Raw genomic sequence first — 19116 nt, 5'->3', positions numbered from 1 at the left:
AAGATTGATTATCCCTGCTGTTGAACAGCAATCAGGTATGGGCTACCAAAAAATTTAGATACCATACACATAAACGAATTTAATAATAACTGCATTTAAGATGTTGATGCAGCTAGGATATTTCTAAAATTTCTAAAGATTTGAAATAAATAAGGTATCACACCTGAAACATTTTCCTGTACAAACGATCGAAAAAGTAGTCCAAAGCCGCCGTCAGGTCCACGCCACCAGTCAAGTAGTATTTTTCTAAGTCATCGAACATATCCTTGAAGATGAATGAATTCCTGTCGTACAGCATACCATAAGTCTTCAGGAACATGTCATGAAAATCACTTTTTGACGTCCTTAGTAGTTCCTTAAAAAATTCTGAAATGATAATGATAAAAAAAAGCATTAGTTCCTGAATTTCATTTAAGTTATAATAAAATTACCTGTCACGCATTCACACATTTGAACTCACATTTTAGAAGTACATTTTCCATTTGATAAAGCACACAGCATGGAACATTGTTAGCGTTATTTGACGAAAACTAATCTTTCCATTAAATTCAATTTTTTTAAAAAAATTTAGCTGTGTTTTAATCCTTTTAATAGCAATATAAATAAACTCCCTTATTCAAACTTACTCATTTTTTTTTTTTAAATTTATAAATACGGACTAATGTTGCTCAGCAAGAAAGTCGAGAAACTGAAGATTTCTATGACATCGTATACTGTGTATTTCTTAAAAAATTATACCTTTATTAGCCCAAAGAAGCGTTACCCTAAAAGGGCTATTTGTCGCGAAACTGCATTTATCGTCAGTTCACTATAAATGGCGTATCACTTTTTAAACTGTTGCCACCAAATATTATCGCCCTGTATTATATTTAAAGAAATTGAATAATGAAGAATCTGCACAAACTGCATGAATGTATGTATGTATGTATGTTTCTCGCATTGTGAAAAAACGACGGTACCTAGAGCCATCCAATTTTGAATAACTTAATCCCCCACCCGGACATGGGCAACTGGAAGCCCGAATATGGAATTTCTTTTATTATCTATTTCATATTTTGTAAAACTTTAACGAATTTTCAGTTAACAAACTCAACGATTCCAAAGCGAGCAATGGCAACACAATACCCCCCCCCGAAAACAAAACTTTATATCCAGCGCCATACTGGCTGTCCTTAATTCTAAAGATATACTGTTTTTAAATATTTTGTGATATTGCTGTTGAACTGAATTTTATGTTATTTAAGTGCGGAGAACATGGTATTTAATAAATAAAGGTAACACATGAAACATTAAAAAAATGCCCCCACTGGGCGTAATATAAAATCTGAAGGCTTTCAATTTTTAAAAAAATTTTATTTTTAATTATAATAGTATTTTAAATATTTTTTCTTTGTTATGCTCATGATTTTTCACTTGGACAGACATACAAATTCATTTTATACGGAGAAGTTATCTTCACAGTGAAAAAACTGCATTTCACTGTTAGCATCATACATCATTACTGATTACAAACCTTTCCACAGAACGCAAATTTGACAACAAAAATATCTGCCATTTTGAAGCCAAGGTTAGAGATTATCTTTAATTTTACAGTTCACCTTCACTGGTATGTCGTCTTTGCAATTAACAACCTCTGGCAATGGGCGCTTCGCCAATTTTCCCGCGTATCTCCAACGAACCTTAATCCAAGTAATGAGAGCTGAGTTCCAATATCAGGAATACTGGGCGGTGAAACAATAGACAATCTTAAATCGTTATTAATGCATGGAATCAGCGTTAATTACAACAGCTCTCATTTCAGTTGAAGGTGATTTACGGAGATAAACGAAAGTTGACGAAGCGGGACTGAATCTCAACTATGTCGACGCATATTTGAAGCCGTCCTGTCGAAAATGAAAAGGAACGAAACGTTCTTAATTGCAGAGTCGCTTTCTTTCATTTCCTTTGTACACGAAACCTACGTTTACTACCATTAAAAGAGAAAAGGAAGGTGAAATTTCATACTTTAGTAATTAAGAAGGAAATATATATCATTAGTTACGTATTATAATTAGCAATTTTTGTATAATTTCATTCTTAGATGGCAATAGAGAATGGAAATGTTTAAAAGGGAGCTTAAAATTTATTTGAAAACTCTCAGTAGAGGTATTGGCTTTTACGAAAAATAACGCATATATCTTTTTTATTAAACTGAATACGATAAATTAAGTCATACTTCTACACCCCGCTTTAATACACTCTACATTTCAGTAACCCAATATAACAAACACTTTAAAGATAATAATAAGTTTAAACCTATTGCATTTAAGCTATTAAGCACTTGTCAAGCCTTTCTAGACTGGAAAGGAACTGAACCATTTTATCTTAGAACCATTTTATCTTTATCTTAGAACCATCAGTATAAACTATATTAATAAATAATCGTATAAAGTATGATTTACCCATTTAAGAGATAGGTGTTTTTAACGGAAGAATGATAACTGGAAGACTGGAAAGGAATTTTTCTAAACTGAACCCTTTTATCTTGGCACCATCAGTATAAACTATATTAATGAATAATCGTATAAAGTATGATTTCCCCATTTAAAGAGATAGGTGTTTTTAACCCTTGCCGGCACGCTACTCTTTTAAGTTGGAATTTTACCAAAAATATTTGTAGGCAGTCTATTTAGGCCTAGGAGAGGCCTAAAGCCGTTTCCATTTTGTGGGTGTGTCACACAAGCGAACACACTGAGCTGCAATAGGTGAGCAGTGCTGTGAAGCACGTATTACAGTAAAATACTTTGTCTATGATTTAAAAACAGTAGAATCTGATCTCTGTAGCAGATTTAGCATAACCCAAGGTGCAACACGGGGAGGCCTGCACCCCCCCAAAAAAAAACAGGGGGAAAAAAAAAAGGAAACTCTCATTGCTTCGGCAATGATGAGGCCTCTCCGAGCCATTTACACAATTTTAAAATTTATAAGAAAAATAATTAAAATACTATAATATTAACAATTAATTACCGACTAGAAAAAAATAATTATTAAATATGTATACAAATAAAAATCTACAGAAATCAACTTCACTAAACTGATTGCGCAACTTTTGGTCTCGTTCATTCGCTCTCTCAACACTGTTGTAAGTTCAAGTTGGAATTCAAATATTCCTCTTTTCTGTCTCTCAGAATGGAATGCGACCCTATGTTCTATGGTAATTATTGCTCATCTAGATGAGTACTATCACCCCTCTTAATTTGTAAAAACAATTTAGAATCACTCTGTATATACTGTATATCACTCTGTATACTCTGTATATATATATATATATGTGTGTGTATTAATAAAATTCCATAATCAAGAATACACTTAAAATTCTAACTGTATGTTCTTTTCACTTTTAATGGCGACGGTCTCTTATTTGAAAGTACGTGGAATTAAATCCACAGCCCCGTAGTCAGTTGTTTTTCCCGCCTTTTCTACGCGTACAGTTATAGAATGTTTTGGAGATATTTAAAACGAACTGGATTGGCTGACGAGGCTGACATCATTTCTTGGAAGCTCCGCCTTTCCAGAGGCTATAAAAAGACTCGCAAAAGGAATATCGGGGCTTTTTCTTAAATGTCACGATGCAGTAAACTTCATACAAAAAGTTATTAGTAATTCTTTTTATTTAATCGGGATATCTGATTTTGTAACTGCTATTTCTCCTGAATAATAATAAATGGATCCTGTTTTTTAAACTTATCGTCTGATTATTTAAGCTACGACTAAAGCTGATACATCATATATATATATAATTTATTTACTAAAATATTGATTATATTATTTCCTAATATTAATTTTAGTAGAAGTATCTAAAAAGAGTGAACCCATACGTAGGAATATATGTATAAAATTGCATTATATTTTGTAATTTTCTAATGTTTATTTGTATTACTTTGAATTCTATTTCATAATGCCAATTTCCAATGTTTTATTTTTACAAATAGTTTTGAATTAAAATGCATAAACACGAGAGTGTCGGGGGACAATTACTCGAGCAATATCACTTTTACTGCAGAAATTGCTTTTCACTCAAAGTTGAATTAGCTAAAATGCTTAATCGGAATGAGTTCTTTGGTTCTCTGCATTGGTTCTTAATCCCTTCTACTCACGGAAATGTTTGGCCTAGCTTGAATTGCCGGTTTGGCATCGCCTTATTGCTCGAGTAAAGGACGAAACACCTTCGTATTTATTTCTTAATTATTGTTCATTGAACGGGAGTTGGTTTGTTCCCCTTGAAAAGTCAACTAATTTCCGATCAATGGCAATGATTACTTGCATTTAATTTAATTACTTGCTTTTAATTTATTTCTTTTTACAATTGAAAATTTTTTATTCATGATATAATTCAAGTCCACGTTAAATATTTTTAACAATTTACATTCAAGTTACTTTAAAACATTTTTCGAAATTGAACTTACTTGAAATTGAACTTATTTTACGAAATTGAACTTCGAAATTGAACAAGTATGAATTCATTCTTTTAAGATAATTCTACTAAAATTAATCTTAGGAGATAATATAATCAATATTCTTTAGTAAATAAATTATATATATAATCTAATACCCATTCAATTTATTAACCATTGCCTTAAAAGAGCAGGCGTTAAATACTCACTCTAAATCATTTAACTGATAGGGATATGATAATTTGTTCCTAAACCTGAGAAGGCGGAATAAGTTGGATGACTATCAGTTGAAGGATTTGTATATAATGTAATTACTCAGTTGTATATATTGTAAAAAGCTAATTGTCTTCAGACTTATGCTGTTACTAAAAAAATGGGCCTATTTCATGACTTTAGTCTGTCTGATAGCTCTTGGACAGCGAAAATTCCTTTTTTCCTTTCTTAAATTCTTAATCATTGCGACACGACAATTAGCCAGAAATTAATTAATTTCCATTCACTAGTATTTTCAAAAAAATCTTAACAGACAGTCTCTCTCAGATAAGAACTCCACAAAATACATCCCTCAAGAATTCCAAGTCCCACCCACTACTATAAATTACTTCACCTAAGTCTTACCAACCGATGTTATTCAAAGCCCCCACTGCCGCTAAGAATTTTCGGACACCCTACACTTATCAGTCAGACACGAAGAGAACACTTTGCCAACTCCCCACTACAAAGAATGTAAGTTACTTAATACCTTTTCTGGCCTTTATATCTTCATGTACATTCTCTGTCTTATTATATTTTTATATTATTTTTGATTTGTTTTTACAAAGTTTGCATCATTTCTCTTATTTTGTAATCTTCTATGTTTATTTCAACTATACTTTGAATTCTATTTCATAATGACAATTTCCAATGTTTAATTTTTACAAATAATATAGAACTCAAATGCATAAACACGAGGGTGTCTGGGACGGTTACTCGAGTTTTTTCGGATTTCTCTACAGAAATTGCTTTTTACTCCAAATTGAATTGGCTAAAATGCTTCATAAGAATAAGTTCTTTGAGTATCAGCATTAGTTCGTAATCCCTTCTATTAGCGGAAATAATTGGCCTGACTACAATTTCCGGTTTGGTTTTACCTTATAACTCGAGTAAAGACGAAACACCTTCGTATTTACGTATTTTTATCAATTATTGTTCATTGAACGGGAGTTGGTTTGTTCCTCTTGAAAAGTCAACTAATTTCCGATCAATGACAATGATTACATGTTTTTAATTTAATTTTTCCTTTTACAATTGAAATGTTGTTCTTCATGATGATTTAATTCCAGTCCCCGTTAAAACATTATTAACATTTTACTTTCAAGTTATTTCAAAACATCTTTAAAAATATAACTTACCAGTATGGATTCACTCTTTTAAAATAAATCTACTTTAATTATACTTAGGAGATAATATAATCAATTAATCAATATTGTTTAGAAAATAAATTATATATATATATATATATATATATATATATATAGGAAGAAATATTGTAGAGAGCTCGCTAAAAGCTTTAAGACCAAATAGGTCTTACCACACTTTTTATTAGCTTTTCAATTTCTCTCTCTCTATATTTATATTTAAACAAATTTAAATTTAATTTTTAACAAATACGTATAAAAGTAAAAAAGCAAATTTAAATTCTAAAAAAAGAAAACAGCCAAAATAATTATGCTTCTGAATTTAAATGATATTGTAGATAAGTTCGAGAATTAAATCTTTTACATGTTTGCACATTTTTTTTTTAAATTTAAATTTGCTTTTTTACTTTTATACGTATTTTTTAAAAATAAAATTTAAATTTGTTTAAATTTAAATTTCATTCCTTGCAGCAATGGCGCAAAGAATATTTAATTAAATATGTATTTAAATTTAATTTTTTAATTAAATTCAATTTATTCTTATATATATGTGTGTGTATAATGTAAAGGTTTTATTATAAATTTTGGATTCGTAATTTTTTTTAATTTAATTCTTTCTATGACATAAGCCCGTCTGAGTCATCTGTAGCATTAATTTCGCATCTTTCTAACCTCTGTCGTATCTAATCGCTGATTTACGAAATTCTTAATTGATGGAGTGAGTCGGAAAAGAGATGGGATAGGTAAACAAAAGGCAATATCAAAATAATTCAACCCCTTGTAACATGTACAAAACAATTTAAATTCAATTCAATACTTTCCATCTTGGTAGAAGTACTCAAATAGAATCCCAAACGTTCTGCTAAATCAAATAAATCTCTTCCGTCATCCGAAGCCAATCGTACTTTCTCGAAATATATAATGTATGAGCAAATAATACACCCTCTGAATAACATTATACAATGTAAATATGTAACATAATGTAATTTGGTAGGTACATTACGTGTGCTTTGCTTCTGATGCATCAGAACGTCCCCAATCAGCACATTTCGCCCCCTAACTTCTCCAGAAAGTAATGAAATGTTTACTCTCCGTATTACTAAAACTTCGAAAAGAGCACTTAAAAGCTTCTTCAGCGACTCTATACGAACCGAACATTTTTATTTCGTCCTAAATATGGAAATTTGTCGCCAACCGCCGCCAAGCACTTGGAAATATCTGCCAACAAGCAAACGCAGTGCCGCTGCCAGCTCCCATAATAATAACTCCAGCAGATAAAATATCCATTCAGCTTTTCAACGAAGCGATACACTATTTATCCCGAAGGCTTTTATGTTAACTTTCAAAGAGTACACAAAAGAGTCGGGTCATAATATTTGCATTCCAAAGGAAGCTGATTGGATTAAAAATAGATAGCAAAGAACGGGGGGATATTCAGCGAAGCAGGAGGGAGGCGGGTAAGAAAATGTCGGAATTTTACAAGCAATTAGCTGAAAATAAAATTAGGTTTCTGAAGCTCTTTTGTTTGATTTGATTTAAAAGTCCTCACACCGTCGCAACGTGGAAATTTTCCTTCTTCAATACAGCTTGCGGACTTACCTTTTATGTGATGAGTTTTCAATCAACACGTACCAGTTTTTGAAGGGAAAAGGAAGAATTTTGCAAAGAGCGTACCAGCTTCCACAGAGGTGATCAAGGCTGCGGAAGTTAAAAGATAATGAAGCTACGAAATAGGATTGACAGAGTCAAATGGCATATTACAAATTAACTCTGTATCCTTTTTAATAGTTATTTTTTAGTTAAAAAGCACTGCGAAAACTTAAAAAGCGTTAAAATTCCCATTCCAGAATGAAATATGCTAAAAGTTCAAGAAAAGGGGAAGTGTGAAATTTCATCAATTTCGCAAAATTACTGCATGTACGGCTATTAGCAAAATTTTATTAATATACTGATTTTTAAAATTGCGTTTTTGATGAATAAAAACCAAACGCAAGTGTACCAGATACATGACATTAAAATCATTTGTTATTTATTTATTACTATAACATATATTTTAATGTATACCAATTAGTTATATTTTTATTAAAGATTTAAATTATTCAAACGCGTTTACAGTTTTAAAACGTCAGGTTTGGTAAGCAATTAAACACTCATTAAATTCCAAAGATAAATTTTAATATATACTTGAGTTTTTCCAAACAACAATCGGAGAACTAATTATGCTCAAAAGGAATGAAAGCAAAATTAAAAAACTTATCTTTAGAGCATGGGTGTGTGTGTGCGATTATGGCAAAGCCTCGAGGGCTATCTGCCTAAGGGGAGAGATGCCTTCGTGGAGGACTTTCTAAGGAAAACTGGCTCGTATACACGTTACACTTGGGGGAAACCATTTTAGAGCGAGGGAAACATTTGGCAAGTCATCGTGTATGACAATAGTCATGGTAGCGTAGTGTAATGTAACGGTTCAAAAATTTGAAAAAACATTCCGCTAAAGCCATTTCTAAAATCAAAATTATGGAAGAACTCGAATAAGAATATTTCTAATATCAAAATTAAATTGAAAGACACCAGTACCCGTCAAGGGGTCACCGTTTACCTATATGTCGACAAATCACTAGTGGTCACCGATGTAGTATGTACAAATAAGTTTAAAAATAAAGTTAAATCGAAAGACATAGGTATTTGTCAAAACTGGTCATCAGTGATCTACAGCTAAGTCACCGGCGACCTATTGGTGGCCTGTTCATTAGTGTTATGGAGCAATTGTTCTTGAAAAACTGTTAAAACTATATGAAACTGAAAGCTACCCTTGATAGTCAAACCCATCACTGCTGGCCAACTGGTTTTCATTGCAGGGATATGCAGTACTGTTGCAGCCAGTGCATCTGGATAGCGTAAAGTAGCGTAACGTAACGCTCGAAATTTTTTGTAAAGACTTCGTTAAAAACTTTATAGAGTCATTAGGTTATTTTGAAGCAGAAGACATGGAAAATGAGCAATTCCTTCGCCAAGACTCAAACTTGGACCTCTCGAATACGCGCCGAGTGTGCTAACGGTTACACCACGCAGGCATGCAGAAAGGAGGGAGAAAATACATTTCTAACGTAAACAAAAAAAAGAGAGAAAATGGTGCGATGGAGTTTAAAAAGTATACCTGGCTCATGTTCACGTTAATCTACACGAAAACTATAAACTTAGTACAAGGGGTTATTTAGTACACTTTGCTGATCTTTGCTTTACACATCTGTACAATTTCCACCATAAATATTTGATACTAGTAGTTTCAAGGTACTTCCGTCATTCGAAGACAAATGACACATTCAGCAGGCAATCTGTATTCCTCGAGCTGACAAGCATATCTTCTTTCCATCACATATAATCTACCATTCTCGCTCTTTCCCAATCCGTTATCTTCCAAATCCATGAAACGCTTTCATTGGGTTCACTTTGAAAGGATTGTGCAACTGTGCAGCAGTTCTCGCAACGATAACAAAGAGTGGAAGGAACATTAATCAACGGTTCCATTTCTTTTTCCTTTTTGTCCTTTAATGGACCTCCCGCATTTTATCTGGAAACCAATGTCTATCGTGTCCGAGCGAAGAAAACATAAATAAGCAGCATGGGACGAACGAAGATCCCATCGGAGAACCCAACAATCGAGCTCAAAAGATAAGCAATGGCTGCAAAGGAAACAGTGGTATAAGTTTCTGGAAATAATCTCAAATTATTCCAATCCGTGACTGAAAGAATTATTGATAATGGATGAATATGCACTTTATCAAAGTCCGAAGGATTCTGTACACTGTATATAGTTTAGTTGCATTGAAAACGTATTTCAGTAATAGTAATAATGGTGCCAATGTTCCTTAAAGTTATCAAATGGATATATTATTAGTCCAAAGGGATTTGAATCCCGAAGGACTATTAGTTTCGTTTTGGCATTTTGCGTCGGACTCATAAATGTCGGTTCACTTTTCAAACTGTTGCCACAAAATGTTAGAAACCTGCATTATATTTGAAGAAATTAAATAATGAAAAATCTGCATAAATGTATGTATATTTCTCGTATTGTGATAAAACAACGGTACATAGAGTCATCGAATTTTGAATAACGTAATCATCCAACGAATATGAGCATGTGGAAGACCAAATTTGAAATTTGGAATTTGTTTTATGATCGATTTCCTATTTTTTAAAACTTTGACGAATTTTTGATTAACAAACTCAAGGATTTCAAAGCGAGCAATGGCAACGTTGTGCAGAAAAAACATTTTTATCTCCAGCGCGTGAGTCTCTGTATCGGAAATTCTAAAGATATGCTCGTTTTAAAACTATTTTGCGATATTGCTGTTGCACTGGATCTTATGGTTTAAGTGCGAGGAACATGATATTTAATACAGAAAGGTAACACACAAAATGTTAAAAAACGCCCCTTTGGACGCAATTTAAAATCTGAAACATTTCAGATTTTTTTTTTTTTTTTAAATGTGTTTACTGAATGTATTATTTGTAAAATAGAATGCAGATTTAAATTCATAAGAAGTGCGTTTAATTTCTTTTAAATATCTCATTGACATTTATAATTAAGAGGCTAAAGATGAGTCACGTCGAACGGTAGTATTCTTGGGTCGTTTAAAAAACAAATTAAAGACCTTACAGTAGCTCCTGCTATAATAATAATATAATATAATAATATACCTACTGTATGGATAATAGCTGGAATGATATCGTAACGGCCTTAAAATCTGGAGAAATTCTAAAAGAAGTTGCTAACATGAAACTGAGACTTTATTTACGTTCTCACTGTTTGCAAGAAAAGAAAAAGTTACGCGTTAGGTGGTAGAATTTAAGAGGACTCGTACACCTTAAACCCCTCATGATCTTCGAATATGTGACTATTGCAAGAATTGGGATATTTTATTTATTTTAAAAGCAATTACTTCCAACTTTTTACAGCTGACTTCATAATATAGCTGCTTTGGAAACTAGTGACCAGAAAGTTTGTGTTACCACAAATATTTTTGTAATTTAATCCTCTTTGTGACAAAATATTTTGCGATATTTCCACCTTGCGCGCATGATATTTTAAAGATGGCTAATGGTACATACTTGAAATTAGATGGAATTCTTTATATGGGCACTATTTTCTAACTGAACCACCAATCTGATGAATATTTTACTATTGAAAAATTTTATGGACGAAAACATTACAATTTTTTTTTTAATAAAATACATTTTATAAACTCAATTCAAAATAAAATAAAAATTTAACATGAAATTTTTAGAATTTTAGGTTCGCGGTAGTTTCTAGAGGTTATAAATGCTGTATATTAAATATGGAATTAAATTATGAAACAGAATGTTTTAAACTGTGCGCGCAAGTTGCAAACATGACGAAAAATGTTGTCACAAAGCGGATTAAATTATAAAAATATTTGTGGCAACACAAACTTTCTGATGACTATTTCAGAAAGCAGCTATAGTATGTAGTCAGCTAAAAAGTTGGCAGTAATTGCTTTTAAAATAAATAAATAAGTTATCCCAATTCTTGCAACAGTCACGTATTCGAACATCTTATGGGTTTTAAGGTGTATGAGTCCCCTTAAGCTCCGAAAAGATTTTATACGGCGTGATCCTAAACCATATAGCATTAGCATGAAGACTAGCCCGAAAAATCATCTCTAACGACATATAAAATTAAACAGTTCAGCCCTATTTTTAACCTATCTATCTCATCCTCCCAGAGGCTAGCTTATTTGTAAAATAGAGTGTTTAGTCGACGAATGGAAATATCCACACTGTATTAAACTGCAGTGAAAAGAATTAACTGCATGCATTTCCGTATGCATGGTGATAATAGAACTGGAAGTTTCCACTTGACGGATTGGGGCCCACCAGCGGACGAGTGGTAAAGTCGCTGAACACTGGTAGCTCGGTCCGAGGATCGAATCCCGCGAACGGGCTGGCTGCATGGGTGTTTTCGTGGTTTTTCCCATGTGTAACGTGTATACGAGCCAGTTTCCCTTAGAAAGTCCTCCACGAAGGCATCCCTCCCCTTAGGCAGATTGCCCTCGAGGCTTTGCCGTATTTAAATAACCTAACCACTTGACAGAAGACACGGTTTTACCAGATATATATGTTACTGACAAAGTTATGAAACGCCGGCATTCTACAGAATGCCAGACATTTTTAAGCAAAATACGAAATATAACAATTATTACACACTTTCCCTAGGCACTGTATATAATACCTAGGCATTCTATAAAATGACAAATGCTCTTTAGTCAAAGTATGAAAAAAAGGTTATGATAAGGCTATTATTTAAAAGACGTTAATGCCACAAAAATACAAATGTTACTTTAAAAAATGAATGAAAGAGGGCCATTAAAAAACGTTATTCAAAATATGTAAAAAAATAGTGAGATGATCATGATACAACATAATAAATTTGTATTTTCTATCTGACTGAGACTTGGAATCAGTGAGATTTAACTGACAACGGAAATTAAATTCAGAAAACAGTCATAAGTTTCACAAGCTTTTGCCTTTTTTAATACCTTTTTGTATTTTCTGGAAGGGCTCAGAAAGGTGGTTGTGTAGTTAAGTATCAATACGTGTAATGCTTTTGTATTTGGTTGAAAAGTCAACATTTTGTCATGTCGTTCGTGTCCAGTACTCAAATGAATTTTCATGAAGAACGGGAAATAACTCAGCGTCCGTGACGTAATACTGTGTAGTCTTGACGCTTTCTTTAACAGAATTAAATGAATGTCTTCCACAAACATCACAACCTAGCGATGAAGCGGCCATTTGCCGGTTTGCCATTCCATAGAATGCGTACGAAATGTGTTTAATGAATCATTTCATGTATTGCCAGCTAGTTTTAGGCATTCAATAGAATGCCGGATTTCAGACTTTGCCGGTAACATATACATGATTCTAAAAATTCGAAACACAATTACCAATAGGCTAGTTAAAATACAGTGTTTGGAAAGACTTATACCTAAGAGATTTTCCCTTTAAAAAAGATTATGAAAATTTTTTTTGTAGATCACTATCAGTTCGGTTCTTAAGGAGCATTTACAGGATATACTCATTATCAGTTTTAACCTCAGCTCCAAAAATCAGCAGCGCAAAATGCTACACCATACTCACAACTTATGCCAGAAGAGATTATATTATGACTTTATGTCAACTCAATGACGAACATAAACAGAGCAAGTATATTCTCCACACCATCTCTTCCCACTCTAAGTGACCCATCTCAATCAAGAAGTGTAAGCATGGACCTTATAAGAAATAGACTAACCCAAATGGATTTTCTCCCTCGTCTGACGCGTTCCCGGCTGTCACCTTGATCACATCCGGAGGAGTAGGGACGACTTGCAGAAATTTAACAGTGGTTGCCTATTGCAGCGTGTATAATTGTCAAGAAAAAGCTGGTTGTAGCGCCTCATTTCACAAATTAGAATTTCTCCATATTTTTATTTTTTAAATTGAGATTGATTTTTAAAAATTTAGAATATTTATCAAGCATAATTAGCGTTCCAAATAATTATAGAGCTACTGCATGCTTTCAGGGCTGGATATTTTTCTAGCTTTTCCTATGCTGTAAAGAAATTTGTAACTACTTCTTTTAGAAAATAATATTTTTAATCTGAACTAATAGAAAATTTCAAACAAACAATTTTTATGCTTTTTATTGGTAAATAAGTAAAAAATGAAAATAAATAAAAATTCTTTTTTAAAATAAAATATTTAAAAATGAATTTTTGAAAATTTTGTTTAAAATTCTAAATTGTGCTGCTTTTTTAAAATTATAAATGAGTATTATAGCACAATTTCTATAAAGGAATTTTATTTCAATTATATTTCATAATACATCATAGTGATAAACACTTTTTACTCATTAATTTTTATACATTTAATTCTAATATTAAAATTGTATTTAACCATAATAATTAATTTTGCTTGTATTTTACAGTGATTATTTTTTTAATTTATTTTTAGTTCTGCATAAGATTTTTTTTTTTTTTATTTACGGTTAATTTAATTTATTAGCTCGAAGCGACATTTTGCGCTGTTTCACTATAACTGTCTGTGTCTCCTTGCAAATTGTTGTTACCAAATATTATCGCTCTGCATGAATACATGTATGTTTCTCACACTGTGACAAAAACGGCGGTATCTAGAGCTATCAAATTTTGAATAATGTAATACATGGGCATCTGGACGGCCGCATTTCGAATTTGTTTTATTATATATTTCATATTTTGTAAAACTTTAACGGAATTTTTTATTAACAAATTCAATGATTTTAAAGCGAGCAATGGCAACACTGTTTGTAAAATAACATTTTTATCTCCACTGCGGAAATTCTAAAGATATGCTGTTTTCAAATTTTATGGGCAATGTTTCAAATGTGGTTTACGGGCGAAGAACATGATATTCAATAAATATAGGTAACACACAAAACGTTAAAAAAAAGGTTCCTTTTGGGCGTAATATAAAATCTGTGTGTTTCTAGATTTTATTTATTTATTTTTTTTTCCTTCATTACACTCAGAAAATTTTATGGCCCGAATTTTATAAATTACTAAAATAAATAATCCACTTTAATGATAATGATTTAATGATGATATAATCAAATAAATAATCGTTTTGTAATGTTATTATACTTTTGAAAGCCACTGCCTGAAGATGTTCATTAAATTCTTAAAAAATTATAAGATCTTGTTTAATTTTACCTTATTTATTTCAAAGCATCACGTATTATCAATCTTATTTAATTTTACTTTATTTTTACACAAAATTAAGTTCATAGATTTTGTGCTTAGAGTTTTTAACCGTTTTATCAAAGTAAAGATGTTTGTACAAGAATTACGCGTGAAAAAAATGCGCGAAATGCAGTAAAAAGTGCTTTAATGAGATGTATTAAATCCTATTTGAAAAAAAACTGTGACATTCATAATCTCATTACTATACAACATATCACATTTAATAATTAATTATATGATACAAACGCCATAGGTTTCAGTGTTAAAGTAAACCACATCGTCCCTACTCTTCCTTGCGGACATGTCGGTGACGTGCGCCCCGCCCACTGGGTTAGTCTATCTCTTATAAGGTCCATGAGTGTAATTAGAGGTTATATCCTAGTTTAAGCAACAGATCCAAATTCTCATTCAATGATGAGTAAGTTTATTTGCTAGATACCTAAGATCTCTATGCGAGTAACTAAGATATTCGAGGAATCGAAATGTTGAGCGCATATAAATAATTATTTTCGATGCTATCTTCATCTGTTTCAATATAGGCGTTGCAACAGAATAGTTTGCAAAGCTGCAGCATTTTAGTTTAACGAACAAATAAAAATTATCTAAAATATATTTAGGCAGAAGCATACTAAATGTGACTCCGGTACAAAGTGCACATGGCAGAAAAGGTCTACCAAATTTGCAATGATTAATTTTTAAATTTGGGGGGGGGGAAGGCAACTTCATAAAGTACCAGCGCTTATTTGAAAACTTTTCGTTGTCTTTAATCAAATTCGCAAGCTAAAACGTTATTTCTCATCTGACATATACAAAAACTGATTCAACGTTATCAAGATAAAGTAGATCAATAGTTTTCCTGGGGGGGGATTCAATTGAATCTGACATATCTTCTCTTGATAACGTTGAATCAGGTTTTGATTGAATTCCTCATCCCCCCCCCCTTTTTTTTTTTGGTATTTTCTATTATTTTCAGAAATTCTTATGGGTTGAAAACAATTTATTGACGATTTTTATAGGAAAATTTTGAGGTTATACTGGTTTTCATTCTATTTCTTCATGTCTTTGGGAACTCTAAATTTCTTACTTTTTTGTCTATATTATGCAATATACATAAAGAAACTTTCAAAAAGGAAATAAATTTGTATTTACTTCTTTTTCTTTCGATCTGAAATGTATGTTTTTGAGGCATACCAATAGAAATTTTAAATTTAAGTTTGTTACGTACGAGTTTTTAATAGTTTTAACAGAGTCCTTTTAAGTTTTAAAATTTCCTCATTTCAATTAGAAATAGATTTACACTTCATTTCCTAATAGATAATAACAGAAAATGAATAACTAAATTTAAATATGTAATCTAATTAAGCTGTGTACATACATATAAGTTATATTTATATGGCTTATCGGTTATGTTTTAATGTGCTTTATGACCCATTCCTTTTCTATTAATGCAATGATTTAAAATTTATCTTCTTCATTTTATCATGAAATTTCCTGTTCAGTGTTGCTAACAAAGCATTTAAATTAAATAATTTAGAATATTTAGTTTGCTATTACTCAAAAAGAATTTAAAAAAGACTTAGGTCCATTCATATGTGCTTTTCAAACTAATAATATATGCAGAGAACTTGCTAGGATATGAAAGCAATTTTCAAAGAAAGTTGATATTTCATTTTCTCTTAAATTTTAAAAAGAAAAAAAAAAAAAAAAAATCTGATGTGAACACAAGACTTTTTTTTACGCTTATTAAATTACACACACTTTTTCTGCTTTCATTTAAACTTACTTTTTCGAAGTCTTCTAACTTAATTAACCGATGCCTCATGGGCAACTTGAAAATAACATTGAAAACTGCAAATTTTGAAATTAAAATATCCTTTATTTCCAGATTTCCAGGCATACTAGAATAATTCCTCGTAGACAATATACTCTTTAATCATAACATTACGATAATTACTTATATACATTGGCCCTTTTTAAAAGAAATGACTCAAGCATTTTAAAGAATCGAAGTGAGGAGATATTAGCAATGTAGAAGCTAGCAAAGGAATGACGTAATTAGCTCGCCAGAGAAATTTATATAGTTCGACCACTTTATCCGCAACCATAAGCGCAAACACGCATGCGCCATTCGGACCGAATTATTCTCAAAATAGGGTGGAAGGATGAAGACTTTCTTTCCCTCCAGCATAGCTCTTTCCGGAGAAGAGAAGACCTTTCCCGTCGCAGAAAGTAATACCGCCCCTTTTGGACGAGTCTATGTGTCTTGGCAGAATGCCAACCAAGGTTGCGCTACAGACGGCTAAACTATACCAAAGTAGGTGCGATTCTAGAGACAAGCTATGATTGGTTAATTTTAGTTTTAGTTTCCCTTTTCCAGTAGCGTTACATGACGTAGAAAGATATCGAATTTGGGAGAACACATGAATTTAGGGGGAGATCACCAAATCCAGAATGTTAATTTTGATATCGACAATTTTTTTTAAAGCAGCTATCGTATTTTGTTGTATCTTACATATTTATATACGACTGCTATAAAAGAAGGAGATGCGGTTTTGCAACTGAGGATGGTGGTTCGGTAAAACCATCGAAACTAGTCCTGTGAAAATTTTGAAAATATAACGCTGATTTTTGTTGTTTGACTTCTGAAAAAGTAATTCTTTAAGGATCATACAAAACGTTTTATTTACCGACATTATTTACTGATCCTAATGCTTAAAAAAAAATTCATTTTTCAGTCCAAAGGGAAAATTTGTCCAGAAGGACTATTAATTTCGTTTTGACATTTTCCGTTGATTCACTAAATGCGTTGTTTCACTTTTCAAATTGTTGCCACCAAATATTATCGCTCTGTATTATATTTAAAGAAATTAACTAATGAAGAATCTGCATTAAATGTATGTACTTTTCCCATTGTGGTAAAACAACGGTACCTAGAGCCATCCAATTTCGAATAACGTAATCCTCCAACGAATACGGACATCTGGAAGGTCGAATTTGAAATTTGGAATCTGTTTTAATTATCGATTTCACACTTTGTAAAACTTTAACGAATTTTTGATTAACAAACTGAAGGATTTCAAAGCGAGCAATGGCGTCTTGTACAGAAAATTTTTATTTCCAGCGCGCGAGACTGTGTATCGGAAATTCTAAAGATACCCTCATTTTAAAATTATTTTGCGATCTTGCTCTTGAACTGAATTTTATGGTTTAAGTGCGAAGAACATGATAGCTAATAAATACAGATAACAACAAAAAAAATTCCTTTGGACATCATTTAAAATCTGAAACCTTTCATATTATTATTATTATTATTATTATTATTATTATTTTAATCCACGGTTAGCAAAATTTTTAAATAAAATAAATATTAAGGTGAGAGAGCCAATAATAGCAATTAGCTTCCTTAGAATGCTATTTTAAAGCTACAAAAAAGAAAGGTGTTCAGATTCCATTGATAGAATATAACTTCATGTCTTAACACTATAACTGCAACTAATCTCAATTTGGATATGAAGCACTTAAAAAAAAAAAAAAAAAAAAAAAAAAAAGGAGAGAGAGAGAGAGAGAGAGATTTCTTGAAATATCGACACAGTTAAAATAACACTGATAAATAAATGCCTTTCTAAATCAGCTAAATAGATAATACAGAGATTCATAGTCATTTCTTTGAAAACAAACTAAACATGAGGTCACAAGGTTCACAGAAAGGCATTAAATGTATTCAAAGACTGATGCATAGATAACTGACTCTTTTTGAAACATTACCAGGAACTCGCCATATTAATCTGACTGATGCCAGTGTTCAGTGAAATACCATCACGACACTATTCCCACACCGGCGATGACGATAGACATCTCATTTTCATCGATTGCGACTGATACAGCGCTAAGAACCCCATGGCCGAAGAAAACTCAATCATGGAAATGATGATGACATCATAGCTGGACATCTGGGAATCGTTCAGTCTTCATGCGGTTAAGAACTACTCTACGAACAGAATACAGAAGGGACGGTAAACTAATTTGCGCAGAGTGCATATAAATAGAGGCTTAACTATTGTTTTTGTGACGGAAAGACCATTTCGGCGCCTATGCATAAACTATACACTATTAATACTTGAATTCACACTGTATTATGACTATTTATGAAGAAGTTTATCGTTTTTAAAATAAAGTATTAAAAAACAAAGAAAAGAAAATCTGAAAGATTTCACAATTAATATCACGCTTAAAAGGGTGCTTTTTTAACGTTTGTGTGTTACCTTTATTCATTAAATATCATGTACATCGTACTTAAACCATAAAATTCAATTCAACAGCAGTATCACAAAATAATTTAAAAACAGCATATCTTAAGAATTTTAGATACACAGTTTCGTGCGCTGGAGATAACTTTTTTTTTTTTTTTTCCCGTAGAGTGTTGCCATTGCTCATTTTAAAATCGTTCAGTTTGTTAATCAAAAATTCGCTACAGTTTTACAAAATATGAAATAGATAATAAAACAAATT

The 19116-nt window shown here is 31.9% G+C and overlaps 1 protein-coding gene and 1 long non-coding RNA gene across 2 annotated transcripts in view; one reads left to right on the top strand and one right to left on the bottom strand.

Moving 5' to 3' along the window:
• Window positions 1–19116, bottom strand: part of LOC118192072 (glypican-6-like) — a 419518-nt gene that overhangs the window by 131839 nt on the left and 268563 nt on the right. Inside the window, exon 3 of the mRNA XM_085825209.1 lies at window positions 164–366. Within this exon, the coding sequence (XP_085681335.1) occupies window positions 164–366 (203 nt within the window). The remainder of the gene's footprint in view (window positions 1–163; window positions 367–19116) is intronic.
• Window positions 1–19116, top strand: part of LOC118192071 (uncharacterized) — a 296284-nt gene that overhangs the window by 213975 nt on the left and 63193 nt on the right. The window lies entirely within an intron of this gene.

Source organism: Stegodyphus dumicola, chromosome 10 (genome assembly GCF_044657685.1).
Source record: "Stegodyphus dumicola isolate Sdum_Otavi_A_Nest chromosome 10, ASM4465768v1".
Taxonomy (NCBI): Eukaryota; Metazoa; Arthropoda; class Arachnida; order Araneae; family Eresidae; genus Stegodyphus; species Stegodyphus dumicola.
Note: the sequence above shows the minus strand (reverse complement) of the source record. Positions and strands in the feature narration are given on the sequence as shown.